This window comes from Ostrea edulis, chromosome 3 (genome assembly GCF_947568905.1).
Source record: "Ostrea edulis chromosome 3, xbOstEdul1.1, whole genome shotgun sequence".
NCBI classification, from domain to species: Eukaryota; Metazoa; Mollusca; class Bivalvia; order Ostreida; family Ostreidae; genus Ostrea; species Ostrea edulis.
The window spans coordinates 95,323,523-95,337,088 of record NC_079166.1 but is presented as its reverse complement, the minus strand read 5'-3'; the positions used below and the strand labels follow the sequence as shown (position 1 = coordinate 95,337,088).

Here is a 13,566-nt window from a genome sequence, read left to right as displayed (position 1 = left end):
GAATGTGATTTTTAATTTTCCATTTAGGAGACTAATATATGTATTTGTAGTCCCACTTGTTGGTATGAAAATCTATTAATCAATGCTTCGACAGTGATGACAGCAACCTAAGATATATAATTATTGTTTTGTTTGTAGGCTGGATTTCAATGGTTTTTACAAAGAAAAACTGGAGGCTATGTCAGCAGAGAGGGCCATGATGGAGTCCTCGATACACAGCTCTGATTCAGGTTAGATTTCCTTGATACACAGCTCTGATTCAGGTTAGATTTCCTCGATACACAGCTCTGATTCAGGTTAGATTTCCTCGATACACAGCTCTGATTCAGGTTAGATTTCCTCGATACACAGCTCTGATTCAGGTTAGATTTCCTCGATACACAGCTCTGATTCAGGTTAGATTTCCTCGATACACAGCTCTGATTCAGGATAGATTTCCTTGAAATACAACTCAAACTCAGTTAAGATTTCCTCCATATATAGCACAGACTCGGGTAATGTTTCCTCCATATATAGCACAGACTCTGGTAATGTTTCCTCCATATATAGCACAGACTCAGGTAAAGTTCCTCCATATATACAACAGACTCAGGTAAAGTTTCCTCCATACATAGCACAGACTCAGGTAAAGTTTCCTCCATACATAGCACAGACTCAGGTAAAGTTTCCTCCATACTCCTAGCACAGACTCGGGTAAAGTTTCCTCCATATATAGCTCAAGATTGGATCAGCTTTGTTCCATACACAGAGAGGGCCATGATGGAGTCCTTGATACAGAGCTCAGACTTGGGTAAGATTCACTCAATACAGAGCTCAGACTCGGGTAAGATTTACTCAATACACAGCTTAGACTCGGGTAAGATTTACTCAATGCACAACTCGGACTTGGGTAAGATTTACTCGATACACAGCTCAGACTCAGGTAGGTTTTCCTCCATACACAGCTCAGAATTGGGTAAGATTTAGTCCATACACAGCTCAGACTTGAATAAGATTTACTCAATACACAGCCCCACTTTGATGAAGATTTCCTTGGTACACATTTCGGACTCCAGGTCAGATTTTCCTCAATATGCTGTGTCTATACTTATTTTAGCAGGATTCATAATCTACATCTTTGGTGATGAAACAAGATCCCCAATTTATGCTTGTGCTAGAATACGGAGATTTCTAATTATGCATTATCCTCATCGTGATGTCGCCAAATAGTGCATTAGTTCTGTTTGCTCCAAAAATTATAATTTGAAAAACATTTTGTAAGAAAAAATATTCATGTTATTAGAATATGGAAGATTTTTCACCATTTATTGTGTCACCTGCGTTATGCAGTGGCGACATATAGGGATCACTATCCGTCGTCTGGCGTCGTCGTCACAAAAAATTTCTGTCACAGTTTTCTCAAGAACCATATGGGGCAACTCCCTGATATTTGGCACAGAGCATCAGTGTGGCCAACTGTATTGTGTAAGACATTTTCGAATCTGTCGCTTATCAACTTCCTGTTTAGTGACAAAAACCATTTCAATAATTTACTTTTTCAACATTATACGTGATATATTACATATAAAATGAAATAGCAGGCGACACATGTCTTCCGGGGAAGACTTAATACTGCATTGACTACCCTTTTTAGCTCACCTGAGCTGAAAGCTCAAGTGAGCTTTTCTGATCACCCGTACTCCGGCGTCCGTCCGTCCGTCCGTCCGTCTGTCTGTCCGTCTGTAAACTTTTCACATTTTCAACTTCTTCTCAACAACCACTGGGCCAATTTCAACCAAAGTTGGCACAAAACATCCTTAGGTAAAGGGAATTCTAAATTGTTAAAATAAAGGGCCAGGCCACCTTCCAAGGGGAGATAATCAAGAAAAGGTAAAAATAGGGTAGGGTCATTAAAAAATCTTCTTCTGAAGAACCACTGGGCCAGAAAAGATGAAATTTATAGATAAGCTTTATTAGGTAGTGCAGATTCTAAATTGTTAAAATCATGGCCCCCGGGGGTCGGATGGGGCCACAATAGGGGGTCAAAGTTTTACATACAAATATATAGGGAAAATCTTTAAAAATCTTCTTCTCAAGAACCACTGAGCCAGAAAAGCTGAGATTTATATGAAAGCTTCCTTATATAATGCAGATTCTAAATTGTTAAAATCATGGCCCCCGGGGGTCGGATGGGGCCACAATAGGGGGTCAAAGTTTTACATACAAATATATAGGGAAAATCTTTAAAAATCTTCTTCTCAAGAACCACTGAGCCAGAAAAGCTGAGATTTATATGAAAGCTTCCTTATATAATGCAGATTCTAAATTGTTAAAATCATGGCCCCCAGGGGTCGGATGGGGCCACAACAGGGGGTCAAAGTTGTTTTTGTTTTTTTTCTTTCTTTTTTTCATTTTTTGTTTTTGTTGTTGTTTTTTTTTTATATAGTGCAGATTCAAGTTCGTTAAAATCATGGACCCCGGGGATTGAATGGGGCCTCAAGGGGGGCATCAAAGTTTAACATACAAATTTATAGGAATAATCTTTTAAAATCTTCTTCTCAAGAACCACTGAACCAGAAAAGCTGAGATTTATATGAAAGCTTCCTGATATAGTGCAGATTATAAATTGCTAAGATCATGGCCCCCGGGGGTCGGATGGGGCCACAATAGGGGGTCAAAGTTTTACATACAAATATATAGAAAAAATCTTTAAAAATCTTCTTCCCAGAACCACTAAGCCAGAAAAGCTGAGATTTATATGAAAGCTTTCTGATATATAGTACAGATTCTAAATTGTTAAAATCCTGGCCCCTGGGGGTCAGATGGGGCCACAATAGGGGATCAAAGTTTTACATACATATATATATGAAAAATCTTTAAAAATCTTCTTCTCAAGAACCACTAAGCCAGAAAAGCTAATATTTACATGAAAGCTTTCTGACATAGTGCAGATTCAAGTTTGTTCAAATCATGGCCCCTGGGGTAGGATGGGGCTACAAGGGGGGATCAAAGTTTTTCATACAAATATATAGGGACATTCTTTTAGAATCTTCTTCTCAAGAACCACTGAGTCTGAAAAGCTGATATTCACATGAACAGCTTCCTAACATAGAGCAGAGCTAAGTTTGTTCAAATCATGGCCCCCTGTTGTAGGATGGGGCCACAATAGGGGATCAAAGTTTTACATACAAATATATAGGAATTTTTTTGAAAAAAATCTTCTTCTCAAGAACCACTGAGCCAGAAAAGCTGATATTTACATGAAAGCTTTCTGATATAGTGCAGATTCAAGTTTGTTCAAATCATGGCCCCTGGGGATAGGATGGGGCCACAAGGGGGGATCAGAGTTTTACATACAAATATATAGGAAAAATCTTCAAATATCTTCTTCTCGTGAACCATTGGGCCAAAGAAGTTCACATTTACAAGAAAAATTTCTGACATAGTGTAGATTCAAGTTTGCGAAAACTATGGCCTCCAGGGGTAGATTGGGGCCATGATAAGGACTACGGTTTTACATGCAAATATATATAGAAAGTCTTCTGATATGGACCAAGGTGACTCAGGTGAGCGATGTGGCCCATGGGCCTCTTGTTATATTTTAAGTTGGGGCCAAAAGTGGCCCTATATTTACCCAGTCCTTAATGCTCTGTCAGTTTACACCATCTGGAAGCTTCATCTTATCAGTATACAACTGTATCTATCAACAGGCAAGGAATTTTATAAAGATTGTTATTGATGCTTAGTGAGAAAGTTTGAGGAATTTTTCTTTATATGTGCAGGTTCTTCCAGTTCATGGCCGACCTCGTCGTTCACATCACAGCGACCGGATACTGCTCAGTATGTCCCCAGCATCCACAAACAGAGGCCATCCTCAAACTCCTCCAGCTAGCCATTATCCACACACAGAGGCCATCTTCTAACTCCACACACAGAAGCCATCCTCTAACTCTACACACAGAAGCCATCCTCTAACTCTACACACACAGAGGCCATCCTCTAACTCTACACACACAGAAGCCATCTTCTAACTCTACACACACAGAGGCCATCCTCTAACTCTACACACACAGAAGCCATCTTCTAACTCCACACACAGAAGCCATTCTCTAACTCCTCACACAGAAGCCATCTTCTAACTCCACACACAGAAGCCATCCTCTAACTCCTCCAGTTAGCCTTGTGACATTAACTTCCTGTGAAATTGATACCCTTACAAAGATAATCTTCCAGCTGTCTACAAGACTTTCAGGTCTCTTTCAAGAGGGACGCAAATGAAATACTTCCACGGAATATCTATAAAAAGAAAAGTCCAGCAGGATGATCCTGAATCTGCCGTATGTTCATTGTGCAGGAACAAACTCATAAACATGTTTCATTTTTGTTAGTTGATTGTGAAGTTTTTAATAATTACATGGAGCTTATTCCAGTGTGTGAGGTGACACTTTAAAGTGAATAAAATACACTTGGATTTGTGATCTAGTATACGTGTTTGTTTATGTAGGATTACACAGCTGTTTAAATGTTTATGTAGGATTACACAGCTGTTTAAATGAATATAACAAGTCAAATAAAAAATCTCGACAGTCCTATTTTGATAGTGTGATTGAATTATACTACCTGTAGAGACAGAAATAACCCAGAATCACGAATGTATCGGTAAAAATATAAATTGAAAAAATGTCAAACTAGAGATATTACCTGACATACATGAACAATACTTTTAAACTCACCACTAGCTACAGAACTGTAGTAGCTCTCTGAAAAAATATTGGGACAGATCAGAGAGCTACAGATCCACCCCTTATTAAAAACCTTCGATTTACGACGCACAAAACTGCGCACGGTTGAGACCTTAATATATCGTTGTATTGCCATCTCATAAATTCAATATATAAAAATTCCTAACATATCAGAACATTGACTACAGATTACTCCATTTACCTTCTCAAGATAAAATGCTTATGGCGAATGTGAATGGTCGACAGGAGATGCTTACTCCTCCAAGGCACCTGATCCCACCTCTGGTGTCTCCTGCAGGGTTCTGTGTTTGCTATTCCCTCAAGTTTTTGTTATTGTACCGTATAGTAGGTTTTGTTTTTGGGCGGGACACAAATTTGGCCGATTCGGTTCTTCAAGGTATACCATTAATTTTGGTGGATAAAATTTTGATGACCGGATTTACACTATGAATATATAATATATACATGTATACTGAATTTTTTTTATACATTGTAATGTATACTGATGTACTCAAATCTAGCGATTTGTGTATCGGTGAATCTTTGGAAATCGCCAAAATTATATATACCTGCCAAAAAGAAAACGGCTAAATGGTAAAATGAGAGTGATCACTGCTGGTCATTTTCACTCTTTCATATATAAAAAAAAGAAGCTAAAACAAAACTACGATAAATTGACAGTGATTAATAGTATTATAATAAAATATGACAATGGACTATTATGGTACTTAAGTTTGGTCGTGATAGTCATGAATTTAATGCCCGTGCACCTGAATTAAAAAAAAATGATAGGGAATCTGGAATTCTACCTACGGTAAGATTTTAGCTGCAATGAGGCTAAATCTACCGCCGTATTGTTGACATAGTGAAAATTTGGACCAGAAACAAGTCTCCGTTCGCATTACCCATGGAAATGCTGAGCGTTGGGGGTTCCAGATCGGAAATAATCCTCGACTTTCGGGGGTTTCTTGCACGTTTGATATGCCGTCACATAGAATCTGCTAACATCTTGTATACTTCAGTTGATCACTGATCATTATCTTCACCTTTCATGACCTGATTTTGATGTTGTTTTACTTTTAGCTCACCTGAGCCAAAGGCTTAAGTTTTTCTGATCAAAACTTGTTCGTTGTCTATCGTCGTAGGCGTAAACTTTTCACATGTTCATCTTCCCCAGAACCACTGGGCCGATTTCAACCATACTTGGCACAAAGAATTCGTTGATGAAGGGCTTTCAAGTTTGTTCAAATGAAGGGCCGTGCCCCCTTCAAAGGAGAGATAATCAAAAATATGGGGTGGAATCATTAAAAAAATCTTCTCAAGAACCACTGGGCCAGAAGAGCTGAATTTTCCATGAAAGCTTCCTGACAGTGCAGATTCAAGTTTGTAAAAATCATGATCCTCGGAGGTAGGATTGGGCCACAATAAGGGATCAAAATTTTATATAAAATACAGATTAGTATGCAAAGGGCATCAGATAATTGTGTGTAGCGCGGGCGTCAGATGATTATGTATAGGGCGTCAGATGATTATGTATAGGGTGTTAGATGATTATGTATAGGGCATCAGATGATTATGTATAGGGTGTTAGATGATTATGTATAGGACGTCAGATGATTATGTATAGGGCATCAGATGATTATGTATAGGGTGTTAGATGATTATGTATAGGGCGTCAGATGATTATGTATAGAGTGTTAGATGATTATGTATAGGGCGTCAGATGATTATGTATAGGGTGTTATATGATTATGTATAGGGCGTCAGATGATTATGTACAGGACGTCAGATGATTATGTATAGGGCATCAGATGATTATGTATAGGGCATCAGATGATTATGTATAGGACGTCAGATGATTATGTATAGGGTGGGCGGTAGATGCTTATGTATAGGGTGTTAGATGATTATGTATAGGACGTCAGATGATTATGTATAGGGCATCAGATGATTATGTATAGGGTGTCAGATGACTATGTATAGGGCATCAGATGATTATATATAGGACGTCACATGATTATGTATAGGGCGTCAGATGATTATGTATAGGGCGGGCGGTAGATGATTATGTATAGGGCATCAGATGATTACGTATAGGGTGTCGGATGATTATGTATGGGGCGGTAGATAATTATGTATAGGGCGTCAGATGATTATGTATTGGGTATCAGATGATTATGTATAGGGTATCAGATAATTACGTATAGGGTGTCGGATGATTATGTATAGGGCGTCAGATGATTATGTATAGGGTGTTATATGATTATGTATAGGACATCAGATGATTATGTATAGGGCATCAGATAATTACGTATAGGGTGTCGGATGATTATGTATAGGGCGGTAGATAATTATGTATAGGGCGGTAGATAATTATGTATAGGGTGTTAGATGATTGTGTATAGGGTGTTAGATGATTGTGTATAGGGCGGCACCAGATGGTTATGTATAGGGCGGTAAATTATTATGTTTTGGGTAGCCGCCTGTTGCTGGCAGCCGCTATATATGATTGGTTGATTCTATATTGTTTAACGTGTGTCATTCATGAGGAGACGTCAGCATTACCGGTGAAGTGGTGCAAAATTTAAGCTAACCTATTGCTCGGCGTTTACGGCCTTTCAGCAGAGAGGGATGTTTATCGTGCCACACCTGCCTTGGTTTCTGCAGTCTCATCTGAAGTACCGCCCCATTTAGTCGCCTCTTACCACAAGCAAGGGGTACTGAGGACTTATTCTAACCCGGGTCTCCAGTGCCATGGGGATTCCGACATTTAATTAGCATCTTGCAGTCGCAACATAAACATCTTAGGACCCCCAGATATCTAATTATGTGGCGATCGCCAGATAATTCAATGTGACAGCCTCCAGATATTTATTTTGTGACTGCCTAAGTTATTTTGCGGAGGCCATGAACGTATTTTAATATTTTCTCACCAACCGGCTTCCATAGATCATTGGGTCAAATGCTGTCTGACGTGTTTCATAGTGATTGTTAGGCCGTTCTTGGCACACTGATTTTGACTACGAAAAACTCTGTTTACCTGATTAGGATATAGGGCTCACGCCGTGGTTGTGACCGGTCGACAGGGGATGCTTACTTCTCCTAGGCACCTGATCCCACCACTGGTGTGTCCAGGGGTCCATATTTGCCCAACTCCCTATTTTGTATTCCTTATAGGAGTTATGAGATTGATCACTGTTTGTTATCTTCACCTTTCATGTAACATTTTAATTTTACCTTTGTCTTTTGTTCACTAAGACTGCCGGTATCCTGAATTGGATTTGGAAAGGGGCTTGGCAGAATCTCCTAGGACATGGTATGCAGTGTTAAAAGTGATGGACTGAAGTTATTGTTCTAAAATGCACATGAACCATTAGCCCAATGTAGGCCAATATTAAGTATAACTATGTATAAAACTCATATTTTTATTGCATATCCACTGAAGTGTGATGGAACTGAAGCCCTTCCTATTGATAAATCTACAGATATGTCTTCCATTGCCTTTACCTCCAGTGGGAATGTGGCGTTCATTGATGCAACCTGATTCATGGACAAACATGATCCTGAAACTTTTATGCAATTGTTCTCATCTAAGACCTTTGTCACAGGACAAACTGTCACAAAAATCAACTATTTTCCAGCTGAATCAGGTGAGTTTCACAGCCCAAAGGCCTGCTTCTGCCACTCTTTTATGACCCTGGAATCAAAGATCAAAGCTAAGGTCATATTCTTTTTGGTCTGTCTGTCGCAAAAAACTTTAACCTTGGTCATATATTTTACACCATTAGAGGTGGAGCTTTCAGTTTGGTATGTACGTTAGTACGTGTATATTTCTTGTGGCAAGACCTTTCCATTGACAACAAAACCTTTGACCTTGTGACCTTATCATTGACCTTTGATCTGATTCCACTTTGTTGTAATCCAGGGGCATCAGCGTTTCACAAACATATCTGGATTTTTAGTAAACTCAGGTGACCTATTGCAATTGGTTGTTTTCCGGCAACGTGTGTCGTACAACGTGCGTTGACAATAACTACTGCTTCAATTCTTCTCAAATGGTATGAAGCATTTTTAGGACAAGGGGGACATAAATTGTAAATTTCAGTACTCCTGCACCCCTGGGGCCTCGGGCAGGGCAAATACTGCCAAAAATTGACCAATTTTCAAACGTCTTTCTACAACCATACATGTGCAAGAAAAACTAAATACATAGTGATGTAAGGCCTTTACCAAAATTGTAAATTCCATGATCCATGGGGTAGAGTTTCTGAGACCAGCGTGGGACCAAAACCTAGTATTGTATAGTATATATGTGTGTGTGTAAAACATTTAAATAATATGATCTTAATGGGAGTAGTGATACTTTTAACTAATATTCAGGTGACCGATAAGGCCTGTGGGCTTCTTGTTAATTCATGCATTTATAATTTTTCTTTTAGCCAAGATGAGCTTTTCTGATAAAAATTGTCTTAACATTTTTAACTGTCAACTTTTCACACATTTTTTATTTAATTCAGAACCACTGTGAGTTTGTTACAACTGACTTTGGGCTGCGTTCTCAAACACACGCACTTTAAGTCGTAAGGCAGTTGGATTTGGTACTGGTGAAGGTTGAAATCATGGTTCTGAAGAATGAGTTATGATGGAAGTGATACAATGATGGGACACTTAACATCATACCAGAATTAAAAGAGTCAATATAAAGGTGAGATATATAACCCACAGGCATCTTGTCAAATTATGATTTGGGGGGGGGGGGGGGGACAACTTATATACAATTTTTGTTTGCAACAGGAATGACAAGCGGCACACTTGATAATGAATTCTTTTGAGTATTAATACCCTGAATTATGTACAATGTACATTGAAATGTGAAGTTTGTGAATGTAACATGCTTTCAGTGCTATAGATTTGTTATTACTAATGATACTTCATTTTGTTTATAAATTTTGTTAAGGTTACATATCTTTGGGTACTGTACATGGTAAATGTTTTGGAAATGCTTTGTATACTAGATGCTAATTTATGTATTTGATTAAGTTTGTGTTCAAATTGGTAGATACACATGTAGGTCCAATGGGACAGGTGTTTGATTTAAAATTATTTTTATACTGCCCATTTACATAAAATGAGAATGTATATATAAATAAATTACTTGTATTACAAACTTTAGAAATAGGAAATTATGCTGCATTTTTTTTTATTTATTTCTTTGTAGTACATCTACAAACAATTAATTATTCCAATGGGACAAAATTCTAATTTTATCTTCATGACTTGAAGTGAAAATTTTCATTGTTGAACATGACTTTCAATTTAAATTTCAAACTATATTTCCCCCTCAAAATTTCTCCATGTGTACATAACACTGTAAGGCTGATTTAAATGTGAATATTTGTAGATTATACAGTTATGTAGAGTTTGAACCAGTGTGAATACATGCACAATTCATTCTTATCAGTCATGCTTATATGCCCATGTATGCATTAATCTTCCCCAGAACACCCCCAATAAAGGCCATTCTGATCCACATTTTTAGAATGGTAGAAATAGTTTATTATTGTATTTTTGTGCTTTGATGTGATATCCTTCTTATTTAAATTTCTCTTTAATTCCAGATTCTTGAATGATCAACTTCCATTGGGGATGAAGGATGAATGAGAAATCTGTAAATGATATTTTGATTCAAATTAAGTTATATTTTATATATAATGATTCAGAAACATGCTTGCTACCCAATCTCGCCTGTATTAAAAATTATGCATGTTGCATAAGCAGTATCTATTGCATTAGATTAGAATAAAACTTTCTTATGATATAAAGATTTTTTTTTAAAAATAAAATTAATATGACAGCTGGTTTTGATTTGTTCTGTTTTGAGCTCAGGCGAGCTTTTAAAATTCTAATCATCTTTTGCCTGCCGTCTGACTCTGTCCATCAGCTTCTCCAAAATCACTGGGCTAATTTCAATCAAACTTGGTACAAATCATCCTTGGGTGAAGGGTATTTAAGTTTGTTCCAATAAAGGGTCATGCCCCCTTCAAAGGAGTGTCAGAGATAGTGATGAGAAGGCAAATTAGGGTGGGGTCATTTAACAATCTTTTTTTAAGAACTACAGGACCAGAAAAGTGGAAATTTACATGAAATCTTCCCAACATAGTGCAGGCATATAACATATTATATATATATATATATATATATATATATATATATATATATATAATTAATATATATATACATGTATACGGAACTATTTTGGCGAGGGCTTTCATATTTTGTATATAGATTCTTTATGGCAAGACCTTTTTTATACCTTAGTGTATGATCTTGAAATTTGACCTACTTTTAATTAAAATCTTACCTATTCATATATCTCCTGAATTATTTAAGTTTTCATATTTTGTAGATATTTCTTATGGCAAGGTCTTTCATTTCATATCATAATCTATGACCTTGTGACTTTGGTCCTATCCAGAACAGCAAGATCATGTTAGTGATGTTGGTGTTGAGGCATACTAAGTATCTGTGTTGTGTGAATTCATTTTCAGTATGTTGTGATTTTTTTAGGTCAAAATTTTTCATCACAACAGCTGAATAACGGCACGGTGACTTGTGTAAGCGATGCGGCCCACGTGTCTCTTGTTTTTGTTTTTTTTGTTTTTTGTTTTTTTTGCATGTGAATAACTACCATGCAAAGATGTCTGAGAAATAAATTTTGCAATAAAAAAGGTAGGAATGAAAAAAATGCAAGCACATGACTGGACCCCCCCCCAATTTTTTTTTTTTTTTTTTTTTAGAATGTACACTATATTTGTGTTCTTGTGGGTCTTTTTTTTAATGCAGATTCTGAATTGAATACCAAATTTTGGACCCCTAGTATACATGTTCACGTAGGTTGTAATTAACATCCCCCCTCCCCAAATAAAAAAAACAAAAAACTTGATCTGTGCACAAGTAGAATTGCGCCTAGGATGTTTGAATTAAAGAGCAGTGGCGGATCCAAAAGGGGGTAGGGCCATCGAAGACACTGCAGGAGCGGATCCAGAATTTTTTTCCAGGGGGGGGGGTCGAACTTTATATAATAACAGTCAACTCATTTTTCTTATATTGTAATTTTTTTTATTTTTGCAAATTCCAGACCCCCCCCCCCCCCTCTAGATCCGCGCATGCACTGGGTCCAGGGCAAAGACCCCTGCAACTACTGATTTTTAACAAAACAAGACATTTTAAAAACTTTATTGGACCTATTTCTTTGTATAAGAAAAGATCATATTTTGTGATATTTAGAAGAAACATTATTTTCTTCTTTTGAATTTTCAGTAGGCAACTGTAAAAGAATTTGTCACTAATGTTTGACCAGAAAACTGATGGTGTCTCTAGAGATCTAAAAGTATATATTTGTTATATCATGTATTAGAAAATACTTGAAGAAATAATACATGCCTGCTTGTATGTATTTGGGGTTTTTTTTTTATTTTATTATTATTATCAGTGCAAGTTACGTACATCTCTTGCACTTATAAATGATTGTATTGGGGGGTGGGGGTGATTATTGATTGTGTCAAGTCTATGTTTGGAAATGTTACCGGGTGATAACTCAAACAAGTATACCGGTCACAAGGTTTATTTATCACAATCGCTCAGAATAACATCATTCACAGATCATCCAAATGTTATCCAATAAATATCATCCAAAAGATTCTACAACAAGTAATAACAAATATTAAACATGCACACATTACATATTACACGACATAAAATCATGGACAGACATGACAAAGAAATAGTTCCATATTAATCTTCATTAATCACATAAATAGAATTGCCTTTTCTTCATCAGATCACATCATTAATATAAAATCATAATTAATCCAATTTACTTAATATTCTGCATTTAAACTAAGAACCTGTCCAGAACATATAATGGCAAGACAAACATATCAAACACCACCTAAACAATACATAACACACTCTTACCAAATATGTGGTATTAGAATCCGGATGGATCTATAGTAATGTGTAGATCTGGTGTATATCTATCAATTAATACAAACATATATATTACTCAGATTTCTGAAGCAATACACTCATTATGAAATAAATAGAAATAAAATAATCATACTACTCTTACTCTCACTCACTCTATGCATAAAATCCTTAACATAATTAGTAACTGACCTGATTAGTAGATTGTAGTCTGTAAGTCCAAATGTCCAAAGTTTTCAACTAAAGTATGACACAACTGCCCAATTCAATTTCTAAATTCAAACTGAATCTTACACTGACCAAGAACTGTCATGTGACCAATAATTAAGAAACGAACCGATGAACCATGAAAAACAATCCGTAACCAACCTAAACTATAGCTGGCCATAAGGGAAATACTCAAATATTAAAAGTTGTTCAATACCAACTATGGAAACCTGTTTGTGTATTTATTGCACATATTAAGCTGATATTATTTATCGTAAAATTAAAAACACTGAACACATGTAATAATATAAATTAAACATTTTATTATTCCAGACGGGTAAGGATGCTCTACCACATAAATAATACTTGATGTTAGGGTATTCTCTTTCGAGAAATGTTGACTATTTGAAGTGAAGTGCATATAACGTTAGATCTGTCAAGAACGACATTAAAACAAAAAATTATCTGCAACAACTTTATAATTTTTCACCAAAGAAAGCAGACGATATATAGAACTTCTCTATCCGCTGGACTGTAAAAATCGGACAACATAGAGCTAATGTATACTGACAATTCAGAAATATTGTGCAAAAGTGCATATTGATAAGGCTTAAACACAATCCTAATCTCAAACTCCAATGAACATTTTCAT

General features: G+C 36.6%; 1 protein-coding gene and 2 long non-coding RNA genes across 4 annotated transcripts in view; 2 read left to right on the top strand and 1 right to left on the bottom strand.

Annotated features, from left to right (window-relative positions):
* Window positions 1–4,462, top strand: part of LOC125677319 (gamma-tubulin complex component 2-like) — a 52,486-nt gene extending 48,024 nt beyond the window's left edge. For both annotated transcript variants that reach the window (XM_056159515.1, XM_056159514.1), the window contains 2 exons: window positions 139–230; window positions 3,762–4,462. In XM_056159515.1, coding sequence (XP_056015490.1) covers window positions 139–230; window positions 3,762–3,871 — 202 coding nt within the window. In that variant the 3' untranslated portion in view covers window positions 3,872–4,462. The remainder of the gene's footprint in view (window positions 1–138; window positions 231–3,761) is intronic.
* A 3,405-nt stretch (window positions 4,463–7,867) lies between these two features.
* Window positions 7,868–10,599, top strand: LOC125677501 (uncharacterized). The gene is made up of 3 exons (XR_008801487.1): window positions 7,868–8,371; window positions 9,239–9,426; window positions 10,340–10,599. It is a non-coding gene; the product is annotated as an uncharacterized LOC125677501 (long non-coding RNA).
* Window positions 10,600–12,329: 1,730 nt separating this feature from the next.
* Window positions 12,330–13,437, bottom strand: LOC130053041 (uncharacterized). The gene is made up of 2 exons (XR_008801484.1): window positions 12,699–13,437; window positions 12,330–12,422 (listed from the first exon to the last, which is right to left on the bottom strand). It is a non-coding gene; the product is annotated as an uncharacterized LOC130053041 (long non-coding RNA).
* Window positions 13,438–13,566: the final 129 nt, after the last annotated feature.